The sequence below is a fragment of the Tursiops truncatus genome, chromosome 3 (genome assembly GCF_011762595.2).
Source record: "Tursiops truncatus isolate mTurTru1 chromosome 3, mTurTru1.mat.Y, whole genome shotgun sequence".
Classification (NCBI taxonomy): Eukaryota; Metazoa; Chordata; class Mammalia; order Artiodactyla; family Delphinidae; genus Tursiops; species Tursiops truncatus.
The window spans coordinates 164,438,555-164,456,770 of record NC_047036.1 but is presented as its reverse complement, the minus strand read 5'-3'; the positions used below and the strand labels follow the sequence as shown (position 1 = coordinate 164,456,770).

The 18,216-nt window shown below is 54.3% G+C and overlaps 1 protein-coding gene and 1 long non-coding RNA gene across 6 annotated transcripts; one reads left to right on the top strand and one right to left on the bottom strand.

Annotated features, from left to right (window-relative positions):
- Positions 1 to 2,988: 2,988 nt before the first annotated feature.
- On the top strand, positions 2,989 to 10,558 carry MRPL4 (mitochondrial ribosomal protein L4). 2 transcript variants are annotated; one of them, XM_033854372.2, is made up of 9 exons: positions 2,989 to 3,120; positions 3,206 to 3,272; positions 3,359 to 3,509; positions 5,818 to 5,869; positions 7,059 to 7,176; positions 7,970 to 8,076; positions 8,168 to 8,277; positions 8,372 to 8,448; positions 9,721 to 10,558. In XM_033854372.2, exons 1-9 carry the CDS (start codon positions 3,064 to 3,066, stop codon positions 9,864 to 9,866), a joined length of 885 nt encoding a protein of 294 aa, XP_033710263.1. In that variant the 5' UTR covers positions 2,989 to 3,063; the 3' UTR covers positions 9,867 to 10,558. The 2 variants fall into 2 exon arrangements, with proteins under 2 accessions (XP_033710263.1, XP_033710264.1); XM_033854373.2 differs by having other exon boundaries at positions 2,993 to 3,120; positions 3,215 to 3,272.
- LOC141278389 (uncharacterized) lies at positions 3,470 to 18,186 on the bottom strand. Of its 4 annotated transcripts, none has more exons than XR_012331083.1 (5): positions 16,561 to 18,186; positions 15,001 to 15,215; positions 11,948 to 12,131; positions 4,679 to 11,393; positions 3,470 to 3,606 (listed from the first exon to the last, which is right to left on the bottom strand). It is a non-coding gene; the product is annotated as an uncharacterized lncRNA (long non-coding RNA). The 4 variants fall into 4 exon arrangements; XR_012331085.1 differs by lacking the exon at positions 3,470 to 3,606 and having other exon boundaries at positions 4,069 to 11,393; positions 16,561 to 16,691; positions 16,942 to 18,186; XR_012331084.1 differs by lacking the exon at positions 3,470 to 3,606 and having other exon boundaries at positions 4,069 to 11,393; positions 16,561 to 16,691; positions 17,984 to 18,186.
- Between the last annotated feature and the right edge of the window lie 30 nt (positions 18,187 to 18,216).

Genomic DNA, 18,216 nt, shown 5'->3' with positions numbered 1-18,216 from the left:
CCCAGGGACACCCAACCAATTAGCAGCAGCCCCTGGATCTGAACCTGTCTATGTGACTCCAGTGCCATTGGGTAAATAATCATTCATTGGGTACCTTATGTACCTGTGACCTCAGGGGGTTACAGATCTTGAGACCCAAGAGACAGAGAGGGGGGCTCTGTTTCTGGTAATACCCCTGCATTAGGATGATGAACAAAGGAATTCACTCAAGAAACATGTATTGAGCGCCCACTGTGTTACAGGCACTATGCTGGCTGCAGGGAACAAGCAAAATTTCTGCCAAGAGGGGGAGACAAAATTTCTCCTCTAGTAGGGGAGACAGACAAAAAGCATTAAAAAAAAACCCAGGAGGGACTTCCCTGGTGGTCCAGTGGTTAAGAATCTGCCTTCCAACGCCTGCCTTAGATCCCTGGTCGGGGAACTAAGAGCCCAAATGCCGCGGGGCAACTAAGCCCGCATGCCGCAACTACTGAGACCCCACGCTCTAGAGCCCACGTGCCACAACTAGAGAGAAGCCCGAGTGCCGCAACTAGAGAAGCCCACACGCCACAACCAAGACCTGATGCATCCAAATAAATAAATAAACAAATATTTTTAAAAAGATAAAGATCCTTAAAAAAAAACCCAGGAAATTATATAGGATGTTAGAAGATAAGTACTGATGGGAAAAAAATAGGGCAGGATAAGGCAGTCAGAAGGGCCAAGGGTGGGGATTGCAATTTGAAATAGGGTGGTCAGGACAGGCTTCTCGGAGGAGGTGACATTTGAGCAAAGAATTGGAGGTGAGGGATCGAGCCATGTGTAGCTCTGGGAAAAGTATGATCCAGGCAGAAGGAACAACAGTACTAAAGGCCCTGAGGTGGGTTCAACATAAATGACTGAGTCAATGAACTAAGCTTGTGGCCATCAGGAAAGTCCAGCCACCCCTTCCCCCAGTCCCCACTTCTGGCTTTTGCGACTGCTGTTTCCTCAGCCTGGATCACATTTTTTCCGTTGGACAAACTCTTGATGGACCCTCAAGCCTTAGCTCTCCGGTTGCAGCTTCAGAAAAGTTGCCTCTGAGACCCCCGCCACCACAGATTAGCAGTTCTTCCCCTGTGCTCCCACAGACCCTGTAGACCTCCCCTCCCCCATTCTGATCTTTCAACCTTCTGCACTGGGCTGTGAGTATCTCAAGGGTGTCAGCTGGATTTACCCCAGCAGTACACAGTAGGTGCCCAATAAATCATTAAGCAGCTAAGTGCTGTTCCGTCCTTCACCACATAAAATCTAAATTCTCTTGCACGGGACAGACATGTAAATCTGTCTGTAAAATAATAAACTGGTTCTGGGAGAAGACACACAGCTGGTTGTGGTGGTGGCTTCTGGGAAGGGAAAGAGGTGGGTGGGGGCAGGGCAGGGAACAGAGGGTGGAGACAGACTTTTCACTCTAGCTTTCTTTTTGTAGTTTTTGGACTTTTCTTTACGAGGTGTGTGAATTACTTATGCAAACATAAAATGAATAAACAAAATTGTACAAAATTAAAAGACCTTTTAAAATTGCAAAGGGTGTGGAGTTTGAAACACATATCCACAGTTCTTGCAAGGATAGAAGGCACAATGAAACACATCATAAGTTTTCATTAATACTTCACAAAAATATCCATATGTTATATATCAGATGCAAAAACACAAAACAAAAGCCTTCAAGTCTTCCACGGTCCACCCCCATCCCTACCTTGGCTTTTTTTTTTTCCTTTTTGACCTTTTATTATTTATTTTTATTTGGCTGCATTGGGTCTTAGTTGTGGCACGCAGGCTCTTCGTTGCAGCATGCAGTCTTCTTTCCAGTTGCAGCGCCCGGGCTTACTTGCACCGCAGCATGTGGGATCTTAGTTCCCCCCACCAGGGATCGAACTCCCGTCCCCTGCATTGGAAGGTGGATTCCTAACCACTGGACCACCAGGGAAGTCCCCTACCTTGGCTCTTGTCTTGCTTTGATGATAAAACTCACCTTCAAAATAATAGTAATAATAATAATAATAAAGCTACGCATGCTTTGCCTCCATCATTTCATCGAATCTCACACCTCCCCATTTTCCAGATGAGGACACTGAGGTTGGCTCCCAGACCACTGTTCTCGGCGGCTAAACTCGGTCCATTTCTCACTGGTAATCAAGTGCTCAGGTCTGGCCCGCCAGGGCAGGCTGCTATGGGCTCGTGGCGCCGCCTGGAGGCCTGACGGGGAACGTGGCAAAGAACCTACAAAATGAGCGTTTGGATTTCCGTTGGTGAGAGTGGACGGGGGAGGCAACGCAGGATCTGTGGACTCCCCAGTTTGCTCTCGGAGAGTCCTGGCAGTCTGAGATGCGACAGGACCTTGGCCTAGGAGATGGGGGGAGACACATCTCCTAACCTGACGCATTTGAGGGGGACGTGCCCTGGGGGGATCTAAGAGGAGAAGCACGATCCGCCAGGACCTACCCTGAGCGCTTTCTGTGAGAGATAACGCCCTGCATTTAAACAAGCAAACAAAACCACGTTTCTGGAGAAACCAACCGCTACGGTCTTGGAGGCCCAAAGCGGGCGGGCCCTGGGGACGTGGCCGACAAAAAAAAAAAAAAAAAAAAAAAAAAAAAAAAAAAAAAGCCTAACAGTTATTGGCCATATTCCCTTAGGTGCCCGCCCTAGCACCGCCCAGCCACTTTTCCAGACTGAACGAGCTCATTGGCTGAACGAGGAGCGTGCCCTTTGAGCAGGGAGGTTTCATTGGCTGGATTACCGCACCGGCTCTTTGGGGGCGGGACCGAAGGGGGGCGGGGTTTCTTGCTGTCGGGTCGCGCTCCCAGGTGTTGCAGAGGGCTCTTTAGGCCAGCAGTGAAAATTAGCGTCTGGGGTTAGTCTTGGGGCGGAGGTAGGGACAGGCGTTAGCGGACCCCGCCGTCTTTGCTCTTGCTCGCCCAGCTTTCTAACGCCGAATACAAGCCCGGCCGGCGTCGTCGCGGGCGTGACGTCATCGCGAGGCGTCGAGAGAGTCCAGCAGAGGAAGCCTTGACCTCTCTCAGCGTGGGGAGCTGCCCTACAATGCTGCAGCTAGTCCGGGCAGGGGCGCGGGCCTGGCTTCGGCCCAAGGGCTGCCGGGTGAGGCCGGGGACTGAGGGCGGGGTCGGAGGACAAAGGTTGGAGGGTCCGGGGATCGTCTCTCAGTCTTGCTTACCGTTTACAGGGCCTAAAGGCGCTGGCAGAAGAGGCAGTGCAGCCGGCGGAGAAACCAGAACCGGTGGCGAGCGCGGGTGAGGTTGCTGGGGTTGCCCTAGGAGGGGAGGCAACCGGAAACTCTGACCCTTGCTCCTGACCCTTGACCTCCCAATCGCTCCAGGTCATCGGGTGCCCGTGCTGCGCAGGTGCGAGCTCCCGGTACTCGCGCACCGGCGTCCCGTGCAGGCCTGGGTCGAGTCCCTGCGGGGCTACGAGCAGGAGCGCTTGGGTCTGACCGAGCTGCACCCAGACGTTTTCTCCGCGACGCCCAGGTAAGTGGGAGCCGAAATGGTAAACTGGGTGGCAGAGGGACGAGGAGCGGGGATTTAGGAATCAGGATGACCTGGACTCGAGCCTCAGTTTCTCCACCTGTTAGAAGAGAGTGATGAAAAAAAAAAAGAGAGAATGATGGTTTTTCTTGCTGCAGAGTTGTGTGAAGGTGAGGGCTGAGAGGTAACATCCTCTGAGGGTTAGGGACGCAGAGCTCTGGAACCCGAGTGACTGGATTCAAATCCTGCCTTCCCCCTTGTGCTTCAGTGTCTCTATTCTGTCAAACCTCAAACGATTAAATGAGATCATTCTAGCCCATAATATGGTCTGTAGAAATGTTGGTTATTGTTGCTGTTATTGGTTTTTGCAAAAATGAGCACTAACAGTGGTTAAGTCCTTACTGTGTGCCTGTGACAGTCTATTTGTATTTTATTTTATTTTATTTTTGGCCACGTGGCTTGCAGGATCTTAGTTCCCCAACCAGGGATTGAACCTCAGCCCTCAGCAGTGAAAGCACAGAGTCCTAACCACTGGACTGCCAGGGAATTCCCTTTTTTTGGGGGGGGGGGGGAGCGTATTTACGTTTTAAAAATATATATTTATTTAGCTGCGTCAGGTCTTAGTTGCCGCACGCAGGATCTTGGTTGCTGCGTGGGGGATTTTCGTTGCAGCATGCAGGATCCTTAGTTGCGGCATGCGGAACCTTTTTAGTTGTGGCATGTGAGATCTAGTTCCCTGACCAGGGATCAAACCTGGGCCCCCTGCATTGGGATCGGAGAGTCTTAGCCACTGGACCACCAGGGAAGTCACCCTACTTGCAGTTTAGTTAACTAGATCCTCATAGCAACCCCAGGAATGGATTCTATTATTCTTATTTCGTAGGTAAGGAAACTGAGCACAGACAAGTTAAGAAATTTGCCCAAGGTCACACAGCTTATAAACTTTAGAGCCAGATCTCAACCCTATATGGGCCAACTCCCAGGACCAAGTTTTCGCTTGCCAAGGTGTGTGATGTCTCTTACGTGTACGTGTCTGGCACATAAGTGCTATTAATCTATTACTGTTACTTATTTATATGGTTTGCTCTCTGTCTTTACAGAGTCCCAGTCTGCTAGAGGGTGATAAAAACGACGTATTTTGTTTATTCTGTAGATACTTATGAAGCACTTACTATGTGCCGGATTCCATCCTAGGGGTCAGGGATACAGCAGTGAATGAGCACCGAGGTTGCTGATGTTGCTCCCAGTCTAAGCCGGGATCAGCAAACTTTTTCTGTAAAGAGCCAGAGAGTAAATGTTTTGGGCTTTGCAGGCTGTAACGTCTCCATGGCAACTCCTCATCTTTGTTGATGTAGTACAAAAGCATCCACAGGCAGTGTGTAAGTGAATGAGCCTGGCTGTGTTCCAGTAAAACATATTTACAAGAACAGGCAGCAGGCCAAATTTGGCCTTACTAGCCATAGTTTGCCAACCCCTGGCAAACCAGCCTGGCAGCACTGTCCAATGCGAGCCATGCATGTAACTGAAATTCTTCCAGTAGCCAAGTTTTCTTTCAAATAGTGAGAAACAAATGAGATTGATTTCAATAATATATTTCGTTTAGCCTGATAAATCTAAAATCGTGTTGTTTCACCATGTGGCACTGGCCACCTTTCAGGGGTGGCCAGACACATGTGGCCAGTGTGTACTGTATGGAGCAGCACAGGGGTAGAGAGGCAAACCAGTCTGTAAAGAAGTGGCAGTAAGGAAGTCGTAATGGTAGGAAAGGAGTAAGGTAAAGTCCTCTTTAGCAAGGGGACTCCTCCTGGAGATACCATTTGGGCTAAGACTGGTAGGCAGAAAAGGAACCAGCCAGGGGAAGAGCATTTCAGGCAGAGGGAACGGCAAGTGCAGAGGCTTGGAGGCTGGACTCCATAGAACGGACACAGAGTGGAGCTGGAGGTGGTGCAAGATGGGCTCAGAGAGGGACCGGGGCAGGTCACACAGGGCCCTGGAAGTGGATGGGGACGAGCCGGAGTTTTTTTTTTGTTGTTTGTTTGTTTTGCGGTACGCGGGCGGGCCTCTCACTGTTGTGGCCTCTCCCGTTGCGGAGCACAGGCTCCAGATGTGCAGGCTCAGCGGCCATGGCTCACGGGCCCAGCCGCTCCGCGGCATGTGGGATCCTCCTGGACCGGGGCACGAACCCGTGTCCCCTGCATCAGCAGGCGGACTCCCAACCACTGTGCCACCAGGGAAGCCCCGGAGTTTTCATCTAGTCAGGCGGAGAGGGTTTTAAGTGGAAGTGGGCCTGTCGTGTCTCCTTCCTCCACAGGCTGGATATCCTGCACCAGGTTGCCATCTGGCAGAAGAACTTCAAGAGAATTGTGAGTGCCCTGAGTGGGGCGGGGGTGGGGGGGGCAGAGGACGCCCCTGCTGTGTCTTCTCTGGACTGTGGGGCTCAGGCCCCATCTTCTCTCTCCTGACCCATTCACCGATGGGCCATTTGCCAGGCATTTTGTGAACTGCCACTGTACCCTGGGCATTGTGCTGGGGGACAAGACAGGCAAGGTCCCTGTCCTTTTGAAGCTCCCAGTCTTAGCTGGTGAGGAGAACATGAATCAAGTAGTCATGCCTGTAAGTGTATAATTAGGGAAGTTGTCTCAGAGAAAGGGGCGTTTAACCTCAGGTGTGTGACAGGCGCTAACCAGGTGAAGCGGGCAGTGGGGCTGGGGTGGAGGGTGTCGGAGCAACACAGGCAAAGCCTCTGTGGCAGGGATCAGAAGGGGCCCAGTGTGGCCATGGAGGTCAACAGGGGCAACGTGAGGTGTTTGGATCTTACGCCAAGAGCGCTGATGATGCTGTTATCAATCAGAGTCCCCGCCTTCCATCCGCCCACCTCAAGTCTGGCGAGTCCTCCCTCTCACTGTTGTGGCCTCTCCTGTTGCGGAGCACAGGCTCCGGACGTGCAGGCTCAGTGGACATGGCTCACGGGCCCAGCCGCTCCGCGGCACGTGGGATCCTCCCGGACCGGGGCACGAACCCGTGTCCCCCGCATCGGCAGGCGGACTCTCAACCACTGTGCCACCAGGGAAGCCCTCCTTTTATTTTTTTATTTAATTTTACTTATTTATTTATGGCCACGTGGCTTGCAGGATCTTAGTTCGCTGACCAGGGATCGAGGGATCGAACCCCTGTGCCGTGCAGTGGAAGCTCAGAGTCCTAACCACTGGACAGCCAGGGAATTCCCCCAGCTTCCTTTTAGTTACAGCTACATGGAAATCATTCAAAAAATACTAAGTACATACTGTGTGTCAGGCAGCAGAGCCCCTGCCTCTCTGAGGCTGACGTTCTGGAGTGCAGGAGGGAACTCTTGATTTATCTCTCCCTTCCTCTCTCCCTCCCAGAGCACTCCGTGCTTGTCCCGATGGAGCCCCAGTCTCTGTGTCTCCTGTCCGGCTCCCCAGCAGCAGGCCAGTCCGCCCAGCTCACTGCTGTGTTCCTGGGCCTGGCACCTTTCGTCTGCAATGGCACCTCCCTTGGGAACCTGACTCTTTCCTCACTCTGCGCCCACAGAGCTATGCCAAGACCAAGACCAGGGCCGAGGTGCGGGGCGGTGGCCGGAAGCCCTGGCCACAGAAAGGCAGTGGGCGCGCCAGGCATGGCAGCATCCGCTCCCCAATCTGGCGAGGAGGTGAGCAGGTCTGCCCACGTGCGGTCAGAGGTTGGAGAGTCCATCCACTTCGCCCCATTTCCCTGCAGCTCTGGCCTTGGCCTCTCATCAGGCCATGGCCACAGCCCCTTTTGCCCCACTTCCCATCTCACCTCTCCTGGCCCACACTTCACGCAGCACCCAGAGGGCTCTTCCTAAACCTCCCAGCTCCTGCGGCCTTTGCGTGAAGTCTGAGCCCCTCATCTTGGCCTTCCAGGCCCTGGTGGCTGCAGACCGCACCGCCTTGTCCCTTGCACACCCTCCAAGACCAAACAGAGCTGACTCAGAGTCATCTCCCATTTGTCTGGCCAATCCCTCTCATCCTTCCGATGTGTTTGGGCCATGCCTCCTCTAGGAAGCCCTCCCTGACCCTCTTTGGGTCTCCCCACCCTCTGCAACCCCCTGTGCTGCCTGGTTCCCTCTGGGATCAAGTCTGGCTGAATATGAATGGCGTGGGGGCAGGGATCCTGTCCTGCATGTTCCCTGCTGCACTCCCAGCGCCCAGCAGAGGGAGGACACACGGGTAGACCATCCTCACCCCAGGTTTGACGGCTGAAGACACCAAGCCCCCGTGAGGTGAAGTTACCTGTCCCAGGTGATGCCTGATGCAACCTCCCCTCTCCATCCCTACCTGAGGCCCTGCCCTCTTTGCTGGGGTTCTGCCTGGCCGAGGGCAGCCTCCCTCCTACCTCCCCTGTGCCAGCCCCTGGGGCAGATTTCTGACCTCCAAGCCCGGCTGGGGCCTTCCCCTATTCACGTACCTCTGCCCCCACAGGAGGCGTTGCCCATGGCCCCCGGGGCCCCACAAGCTACTACTACATGTTGCCCATGAAAGTGCGGGTGCAGGGCCTCAAGGTGGCGCTGACGGTCAAGCTGGCCCAGGTACAGCAGCAGTCCTGCTGGGAGCCACGGGGGTCCTGGGGTGTGGGCTGTGGGTGCAGGGTGGGCTCAGACTGTCCTTTCCTCCCACCAGGACGACCTGCACATCGTGGACTCCCTGGAGCTGCCGACCGCAGACCCCCAGTACCTGATGGAGCTGGCCCGCTACCGCCGCTGGGGCGACTCCGTCCTCCTTGTGGACTTGTGAGGGTGCCGGGCAGAGCAGGGGTGGCCGGGGTAGGGGGACGGGGGGGCGGTCCGTCCTCGGCAGGGGCTCACCTCTTGGCCTCTGTTTCAGAGAACACGAGGACATGCCCCAGAACATTGTGGCAGCTGCCTCTGGGTTGAAGACCTTCAGCCTAGTCCCTGCTATTGGTGAGCAAAGGGCCCCGCTCTGTCTCCCAGACCCCCAGAGAGTACAGCATGGGCCAGTTCAAATCCTGTATCTGCAGCTTGGTCACAGAGTGGCCTTGGGCAGTGACCACCCTCCCCCACCCAACCCTCAGTTTGCCCAGACGGAATATTGGGAGAATGATGTGTTTCTTAAAGAAAACTTCTGAGGGGAATTCCCTGGTGGTCCAGTAGTTAGGACTCCATGCTTTCGCTGCCATGGCCCGGGTTCAATCCCTGGTCCGGAAACTAAGATCCCACAAGCTGCACGGTGCAGCCAAAAAACAGAAAACACTCTGAGGTCACATCTGTCCAAGCTTGGGCCACGGTGCCAGGCGTGGAGTGAGTTTGAGGGCCCACTGGCTGGCCCCACCCGGCTCCTCACTCGGAGACGCAGGATCAGGGCTGTCCTGAGTACGTCACACCAGTGGCTATGGTGACTAATCCCCAGGGCTCTCTCCTGGTCTCCTGACTGTGTGCCCGGCTGCCTCCTGGACAGCGGCACGTGGGCTCTGCTAGTCATCTGGCACACGAGACCTTCCTCCCAGCAGCTCTGGCCCCAAACCACACTGTCCCCCTCCACTCCGGTCTGTTAGCTCACCCTGTCAGCGCTGTCTCCAAACATATCCAGAATCCCACCGCCTCTCACCGCCCTGGGCCAGCTCCCACCATCTTCCTGGACTGGCACAGTTAGGGCACAGTGGCCTGTGCCCTGGTCCCAGGCTCCTGCTGACCGACTCCTCCCCACAGTCTGTCCTGCACTCCCGTCCCCCCGCTCCCACTACGGCCACCAGAGGGCGCCTGAGCACCTGAGTCAGGTCCTGTCCCTCCTCTGCCCACCACCCTCCAGGGCTCCCTCGTCACTCAGAGTAAAAGCCCAAGTCTTCCCTGGAGGACCACAGACCCTGCATGCCCTGCCCTGCTCTCCCCTTCCTTCCCCTCATCACTCGCTGCAGCCCCATGGGCCTCCCTCAGTACATTGTTTGTTTATCTGCTCTGTTTACCGTCAGCCTCCCGCACTGGGGTGTGAGGTGGGAACCGTGCCCAAGCGCAGGGCAGAGTTGGGTACTTAGGATGCTCTCGGTTGGAAGTTGACGAGCTAAGGGCAGTCTCTTGCCCAGGGTCTCGCTGGGGGTGAGCGACTGAGCCAGGGTTTGAACCCAGGCTACGGGGCTCCGGACGCTACACCAGACCCTGGTGTTTCTGTTGGGGGCCGGGGGGACCCGCCCTGACTGTGCCTCCACCCCGCCCCCCCAGGCCTGAACGTGCACAGCATGCTCAAGCACCAGACCCTGGTCCTGACCCTGCCGACCGTCGCCTTGCTGGAGGAGAAGCTGCTCTGGCACGACTCGCGCCACACGCCCCTCTACCCCTTCCGCCTGCCCTACCGCGATTTCCCCTGAGCCCCACGCGGCACCCCCAGGGCCCATCGGCCAGCCTCCTTCCTGCTCGCTGTCCACGCGGTGCGCCTGCTCCGAGCCCGGCCGAGCCCCCGGTGGGCTTGGGAGCCTCCCGCTCACCCTGCAAGGGCGGCCAGAACCCCTCATCCCGGTGGGAAGCTGAGGCCACTCACAGAGCAGCCAAGCAGGCATCACTACCGGGAAGGGGCCGCCGACAGGAGCTTGGGGCAGCTCCTGCCCCGAGTCTCTTTTGTGTAAGAAATTTTACTTTTTAATCAAAGAGGAGAAACAGAACAACAGCTCATTGCCGTTTTGTGAATAATTCCATTTGGCGAGTTAGGCTCTTTCCCCGGTGCACGGCACCGCTGGGTACCCGGCTGCCTCAAGGCACTGTTTATAGAAATGACCCACCATCAACTTTTCTGGGGTGAGTCAGCCTCGGAGCACGCAGAGAACCAGCCATCGCTAGGAACCCACTCATGGTGCCTCCCAATCCCAAGCACTCTCACCGAGCGCTTGCATCCCTGACGGGGCTTGTGGTCCCATTTATTATGGTCCTTCAGTCCAAGTGTGGACCTGATTCCCCAAGTGGGTGCAGTGTGAAGATCTGAGCTTTCATCACTGATTTTCCCTAAGCACAGAGTCAGTATCAACGTGGTCAATAAATGAGTGAATAAACATTTAAAAACACCAAACCGGTATCCTGATCCTTGAGTCTGCTGGTGTTATTTGCCCCCCACAAGTTGTTGTTGTTGCTAATTGTCACAATACAGACTATAAAGTAACGAGGTCAGTTTCTTTAAACTCAGCCCGGGGCTTCCTTGGTGGTGCAGCGGTTAGGAATCTGGCAGCCAATGCAGGGGACACAGGTTTGAGCCCTGGTCCGGGAAGATCCCACACGCCGCGGAGCAACAAAGCCCACGCACCACAGCTACTGAGCCTGCGCTCTAGAGCCCGCGAGCCACAACTACTGAGCCCACATGCCACAACTACTGAAGCCCATGCACCTAGAGCCCATGCTCCGCAACAAGAGAAGCCACCGCAACGAGAAGCCCACGCACCGCAACGAAGAGTAGCCCCCGCTTGCAGCAACTAGAGAAAGCCCGCATGCAGCAACAAAGACTAAACGCAGCCAAAAATAAAATTTATTTTAAAAATCTTAAAAAATAAAACAGTATGAATGCAAAAAAAAAGCCAGAACTGCCATCTGGTGTGCAGGCCTAACCAGGCGGCCGCAGTGACCCATCGACTGGGCTGCTCCTCGCTGAAAACATCTCTGGAATGCTTCTTGGGAGTGCCTTCAGAGCTTACAACACGTTCTTTGAAAGTCCTCAATGAACATAAATTGTGATCCTTAAAGCATCAGATTTGACTGAGTAAAAAAGAAAAAGCTAGGACTTCCCTGGTGGTCCAGTGGGTAAGACTCTGCACTCCCAATGCAGGGGGCCCGGGTTCAATCCCTGGTGGGGGAACTAGGTCCCGCATGCCGTGGTGAAGATCCTGCGTGTGGCAACTAAGACCCGGCACAGCCTAATTAATTAAAAGAAGAAAAAGCTAAGCCATGGCCGCTGAGCCAGCATGTCCGGAGCCTCTGCTCCGCAACGAGAGAGGCCACGACAGTGAGAGGCCCACATAACGCAAAAAAAAAAAAAAAGAAAAAGCTATTTGGAGCCAGTAGTAAGAAGGGGGTGCAGGGACTTCCCTGGTGGCACAGTGGTTAAGAACCCACCTGCCAATGCAGAGGACATGGGTTCAAGCCCTGGTCTGGGAAGATCCCATATGCCACGGAGCAACTAAGCCCATGCACCACAACTACTGAGCCTGCGCTCTAGAGCCCATGAGCTACAACTACTGAAGCCCGCGCGCCTAGAGCCCGTGCTCTGCAACAAGAGAAGCCACCGTAATGAGAAGTCCGTGCACTGCAACGAAGAGTAGCCTCCGCTCGCCACAACTAGAGAAAGCCCGCATGCAGCAACGAAGACCCAATGCGGCCTAAATAAATAAAATTTATTTTTTTTTAAAAAAGAAGGAGGGGTGCAGAGGCTGGTTGGGAAATGCTGGGCTAAACCCAAACCATTACCTACCTCTCCCTGTGCCTCTCACCAGCTCCGCAGGGACACCGAGGCCCCAAGTAAGACCCATCTGTTGTCCTGACAGTGCCCAGCCTAGTCGTAGCTATGCGTAATCAGGCTCAGTCGTCCACCTCACAGCCATCAGGAAACAGGGTGAAGGAAGGGGTCAGAACCTGTTGCTGACACTGGGATCCCTCTGCCAGATCAAGGATGGAAAAAGACATCAGAAAAAAATGATCCGAGGTCTACAATGTGCTAATAATCAGGGCATAGTATGTGTATTAGTTCCCTAGGCTACCTTAACAAAGTACCGCAGACTAGGGCTTCAACTACAGAAAAATACCGTCTCATGGTTCTTGGAACCAGAAGACCAAGATCAAGTCATTCCTTCAGAGGCTGTGAGGCAGGCTCTGTCCCATCCCCCTCCCCTAGATTCTGGTGGTTTGCTGGCATCCTTGGTATTTCTTGGCCTGATACATCACCCTGATCTCTGTCATCATCTTCAAATGGCATTGTCCCTCTGTGTGTGCCTGTGTTCAAATTTCCCCTTTTTATAAGCGCAACAGTCATGTTGGGTTAGGGCCCACCCTAATGACTTCACGTGAACTTGATCATCTGCAAAGACCCTATTTATAAATAAGATCACAATCTGGGGGTTAGCACTTTTTTTTTCCCCTGGGGAAGACACGTAGTTGAACCCATGACAGGGTGTAAGGGGAAGGAAGGAACAGGATTGGCCATGAGGACTGTGGAAGTTGGCACATGTGGCTTCATCACATGTCCTCTTTGCTGATGTCTATTTTGAAATTCTGTATAATTTTTTTTTTTTAGAAAGAGAGAGATGGGTGAAGACATTTCTTCAGAGGAGCTTCAGATTTGCTGCCTGCACATCCGTCCCTGGTCGGGGAAATAAGATCCCACATGCTGCGCGGCACGGCCAAAGCAAAACAAAAAGCCCTATCACCCTCTTGGGACATGCGTTGACCCAGAGCCTAGAGAGGAAGGTGACTTCACAGCCTCTGGAAAATATCCCTGAAGGCAGGACACCAAAGACTCAGGCTGCCCCCGGCTTAAGAAAGTTCGAGTGAGTCAACAGGGCTGGGATCTGACTCCCAGGAGATCCAGGGGCGAGAGGTAGGCGGTTCTCATGGTGGAGTCAGGGTGTCTGCTTCTTGGTGGTCAGCATGGACCAGGAGAAATAAGAGGGTAGGATCAGACCCCAAGGGCTGAGGAAAGAGCCACCACCCATATCAAAGATGCCTCCATGCCAGCGAAGGGGTCTCCAGGAAGAGGAGGCCTCAAAGAGCCCCCCCAGAACACTTTAACACGCTGCTGGGGTACCCAAAAGGGCAAAGCCACCAGCCATGGAGGAAACGCCCTGTCCCCTCCTCCTTGCACCTGGCTGGGCAGGAGGGACCCACAGGCTGGTGAGAGGAGGTGAGGGGGACAGAAAGAGGGTCAACAGCAGGGGGACTAGGCCCTTCTTCTCTACCAAGGCTTCCAGCCTGGAGAAGCCTCACCTGGGGCTCCCATCCAACACCAAGTTCCGAGATTTGAACGTGATGCTGATCGGGACCTGAGTCCGGGGCAGGATTCTCAGCCAGGGGCAAGGCAGAGTCCACCACAGAATAAACTTTCAAAGAGCGGAAGGAGAAGCCAAGTTATGTTTTTTTTGTTTGTTTGTTTTTGTTTTTTCTGCGGTACGCGGGCCTCTCACTGTTGTGGCCTCTCCCGTTGCAGAGCACAGGCTCCGGACGCGCAGGCTCAGCGGCCATGGCCCATGGGCCCAGCCATTCCGTGGCATGTGGGATCTTCCCGGACCGGGGCACGAACCCGTGTCCCCTGCATCGGCAGGCGGACTCTCAACCACTGCACCACCAGGGAAGCCCCCAAGTTATATTTTGATCAACATCCAAACGGCATGCATTTTTGCTTTACACCCTGGGGCTCTGATGAGGAACCGTGATGCTAGAATGAACTAACCTGTGGGAACAGAGGAGCAAGTCTGTATTTCTGCCTAGGAAGTTTGAGGGGGGATTCTCAGAGCTGAGTCCTATGGAAACAGACAACTTGTAACTCCTGTTATCTGTTCTCACTGCACATGAATGGTCTTACTGAAATCTCGGGACTTCCCTGGTGAGGCAGCAGATAAGACTCTGCCCTCCCAATGCAGGGGGCCCGGGTTCGACCTGTGGTCGGGGAACTAGATCCCACATGCAAGCCACAACTAAGAGTTCACATGCCATAACTGAGGAGCCCACGAGCCACAACTAAGGAGCCCACCTGATGCAACTAAGAACTGGCGCAACCAAAGTAAGTAAATAATGTTAAAAAAAGAAGAAAAATCTTAGACCCACCCTTTGAGGGATGCATTACCATCCCTTTCTACAGCTGAGGCCATCTAGGTACCACCAGGGGAAGTGGCTTGCTCAAGGTCACAGCTGGTGGCAGGTGCACTTTGGCCACATCCCCTCGGTACTTGCTGGTCCGTGCACACCCCCAGTTGCCTTTGCTGCAGGACTGTGCTTGGCTTATCCACTGGACAGATCAGAAGGACTGGGGAACCACAGTGAGATACCACTTCCCACCCATTTGAATGGCAATCACCATAATAATAAAACAAAATAAATATTGGCAAGGATGTGGAGAAATTGCAAACCTGGAACCCTTGTACATTGCTGGTGGGAATGTATTGATAAAATGGTGCAGCTGCCATGGAAAACAGTCTGACAATTCCTCAAAAAGTTGAACATGGAATTACCATGGGACTCAACAATTCCACTCCAAGGTATATACCCAAAAGAAATAAAGGATGTTCATACAACAACTTGTACCTGAATGCTCATGGCAGCATTATTCATAAGAGCCAAAATGTGGAAACAACCCAAATGTCTATCCGTTGATGAATGGATAAACAAACTGATATAGCCTTACAATGGAATATTACTCAGACGATGGCCTGAACAGTATGGCGGTTCCTCAGAAAATTAAAAATAGAACTACCTATAACGTTATAAATCAACTATATTTCAATAAAAATTTTTAAAAAATAAAAATAGAACTACCATATGATCCAGGAATTCCACTTCTGGGTATTTATCTGAAGGAAACAAAGTTGTTCTCTTGAAAAGACATCTGGGAATTCCCTGGCGGTCCAGTGGACTTGGCACTCTCACTGCTGGGGCCAGGTTCAATTCCTTGTGCTCCTAGCCCTGTTACAACCTGGTAGATGAAATCCTCTGGTAACCTCTTGTAAAAGCAGTAGGAAGGGAATTCTGGGCTGGAGGAACAGCATGTGCAGAATGTTCAGAGAATAAGAGAAGTTCATTCATTCAACACATATGTATTGACCATCTGCCTATAATGACCAGACATTGATTCAGATGCTGGAGCTGAGAGGGTCCCTGGCCTTCTGGAGCTCACGCAAATGAACGTGACACAGGTCAATCAAAAGAATTTCAGCAAGTGAATGAAGTTTCAGTAATGAAACCATTAGAGCAAGTGACAGGGAACGTTTAGGGTGTGGCCCAGGATGGAAGGAGTCAGGGAGTCAGGGAGCGTCCGGAAAAGCTTTTAGGAAGAGGCTCAGGCCATTAAGAAAGGGCTGGCCATATCAGGGACGAGAAGAGCATTCCAGGTCAAGGGAACTGCAAGGTGGTCACGCCAGACCTCAGAATGAGGGGCGAGCAGGCATGATGCCATGGAGTGGGGTTTGGGTATTTCTGCCCTGGGTCCACAGCCTCTGGTCTGCAGTGGGGCCATTCCCTGACCTTCTTGAGACTGCCTGGCACCCTGGAGGAAGCCCTGCCCTTCCTGGTAGCTGCAGCAAAGGGATGGGGAACATTGCTTCCCTTTCTTTCAAGAAAGCACAAAGGGAACATAGACTAGGGGGTGCGTGCTTCTTCTGCCAAACTGCCCCCTATTATCACCCCATTCTCATCTCAGGAAATGGCCCTCCACCCTCCTAGGACCTCAGAGCAAGACCAAGGAGTTGACCTTGACTCTGCCTGCCCCCCACATCCCAGCAAACACAGTTGGACCTGCTGCCAAAATAAATGCCAAATTGGACCGTATCTCCCCAGCGCCATTGCCCACTCCAGGCTCCATCATTGCTCCCCCGCACTGGAGCAGTCACCTCCTCTCCCGTCTCCTGGCTTCCTTCTACCCTGTCCTCCCCACTACCTGACTCTAGCTCCTGCTGTCTTAGGAGGGTGCCTGTAAAGGCCTGAGTCAGGGCGTGTCCCTGCTCTGCTCAGACCCCTCCATGGCTCCCACCTCACTGAGAGGAAAGGCCAAGGTTCTCCCCAGGCCATGCTCTACCCCATTCCCTCCTTCCCTCCTCTCCTCCAATCCTCTCCCTCCCTTACTGCATTCCAGCAACACTAGCCTCCTGGCTGTTCCTTAAGGCAGCTCCTTCCTACCTCAGGGCCTTGGCACATTCAGTGCTCTCTGCTTGGTACATTCCTTCCCTGATATTGTCAGGACTCTCTGCTCTTTGCTCAAATGTCACCTTCTCAGTCTTTCCCAGAATACTCTATTTAAAGGTTTATTAACCTTCACATTTCCTATTCCCTTCCCTGCTTTACTCTCTCTTAGCACTAATCACAAGCTATGTCTCCATATACCTTATTTTTGTTTCTGTCGTCCGGACTAAGACGATCTCTGCATGATGGTAGGGATTTTGGTCTATTCTGTTCATTGCTGCGTCCCCAGCACCTGGAACGATGCCTGGCACACAGCAGGCTCTCAATCGACGCTGCGTAGCAAGTGTTGAGAGACAGAAGGAAGAAGCACGATTTTACCGCTGTAAGGGGGACCAGAGCCGCGCGGGGGAGCTCGCCGCCCGCGCACTTGGGACAGAGGCCAAAGTAAGCAGTGATCCGAACCTGGTAAAAATCCTCCGGAAAATGACCCCCCGGCGGAGGATTTTCCCAGACCCTCCCAGGGACGTCCCCGGCCCCCGCTCTGCGCCTTTGCCCAGTGCGTTTGGGGCGGGAATTCAACACCTTCCACACTGCAAGAAGAAAGATCCCCGTGGAAATTCCTTAGGAACAATCGGGGCGGAGCGAGGGACTCTTTTCCGGCTGGCGAGTAATTCGCAGCCCCTTCCCCGGGAGGAAGGGGTCGAGCGTCCTTGAAGCCCCCTCCCTTCCCCGTCTGCTGCGCGACCTCCTTGGCCCTTCTGAGGTCTCCCTGGCGACGCGGCGCGCGCGCCACAACAGGAAGCCTTAGGCGGCTGGGTTCTGCGCTCGGAGACGCCAGGATCCCCAGCCCTGACGTGGTGGATGCCGAGTCTTGGGTGGTCACAAGCGCAGGCGTGGCTTGGGGGGAGGCGGTGGCGTGGGACGGCCTATAGACGCGGCGCGGGACCTCACAATGTTCCCCAAACACCCTAATGGAACAAGCCGGGGCAAACACCCGTACAGATTTAGTGCTGGCGCCCGCGATTCGAGTTACGGGAGCTGCGAGCAGAGGACAGGGGTTTGAGCGCCCCCTCTCCCCGCCCCATTCCGGGGCCTGGGAGCTGCCTCAGTTTCCCTGCAGAAGGCAAGCATTCGGGCGCCCCCTCTCTCCTCCCCCGTCAAGGTCTGCGGCCTCAGTTTCCCCGCGGAGCCTGGGGACTGCAACGGAGGGGCTCGGCACGTCAGGACCACGCGCCTTCCTTCCTTTTTCTGGAAGCTGTAAAGACGCCCCCGCGCTGGTGGCCGAAAGGGGAAGCGAGGCCGCGGGGGAGTGGGAACCCCCCTCGGTGGGGGACGCGGAGCCCCGGACGTGATGCGCCTTACGTCCTCTCCCCCAGGGTTCACAGAAAGTGCCTGGGCTTTCTGCGGCCGCTTCTCAGAGAATCTCGGTGTCACTGGGCGGGGACATGCCCCTTTGGGGAGGGGCACCCTTGATCGAGAGCGCCCCAGGAAGATTCCTGGGGCCCCACCGAAACGAGGGACCGTCCACTCGGTTAAAGAGGCCTGCTTGCGCTGGGGAGTCAGACTGGAGTTCGAATGACCTCGCAGCTTGGAGCCTCAGTTTACCCCTCAGTTTAGTCCCTACCGTCCAGGGTGGTTGGCAGTATCCAATAAAGCACTGTGTAAACGCGGAATCGGGGTAGCCGAGCCCGGGGACGGGACCCCTAGCTCCGGGAGCAGTCTCCGGGTTGTTTTCTGGCCGCTGCCGCCAGGCAGCCCTCACTACTTCAATTCGGAAATTCCGGTGCGAGAGCGGCCCGCGAGAGGGTACAACCCTGCTCGGCCCCGGCACCCTCTCAATCCGGAAATGCCAGAGCC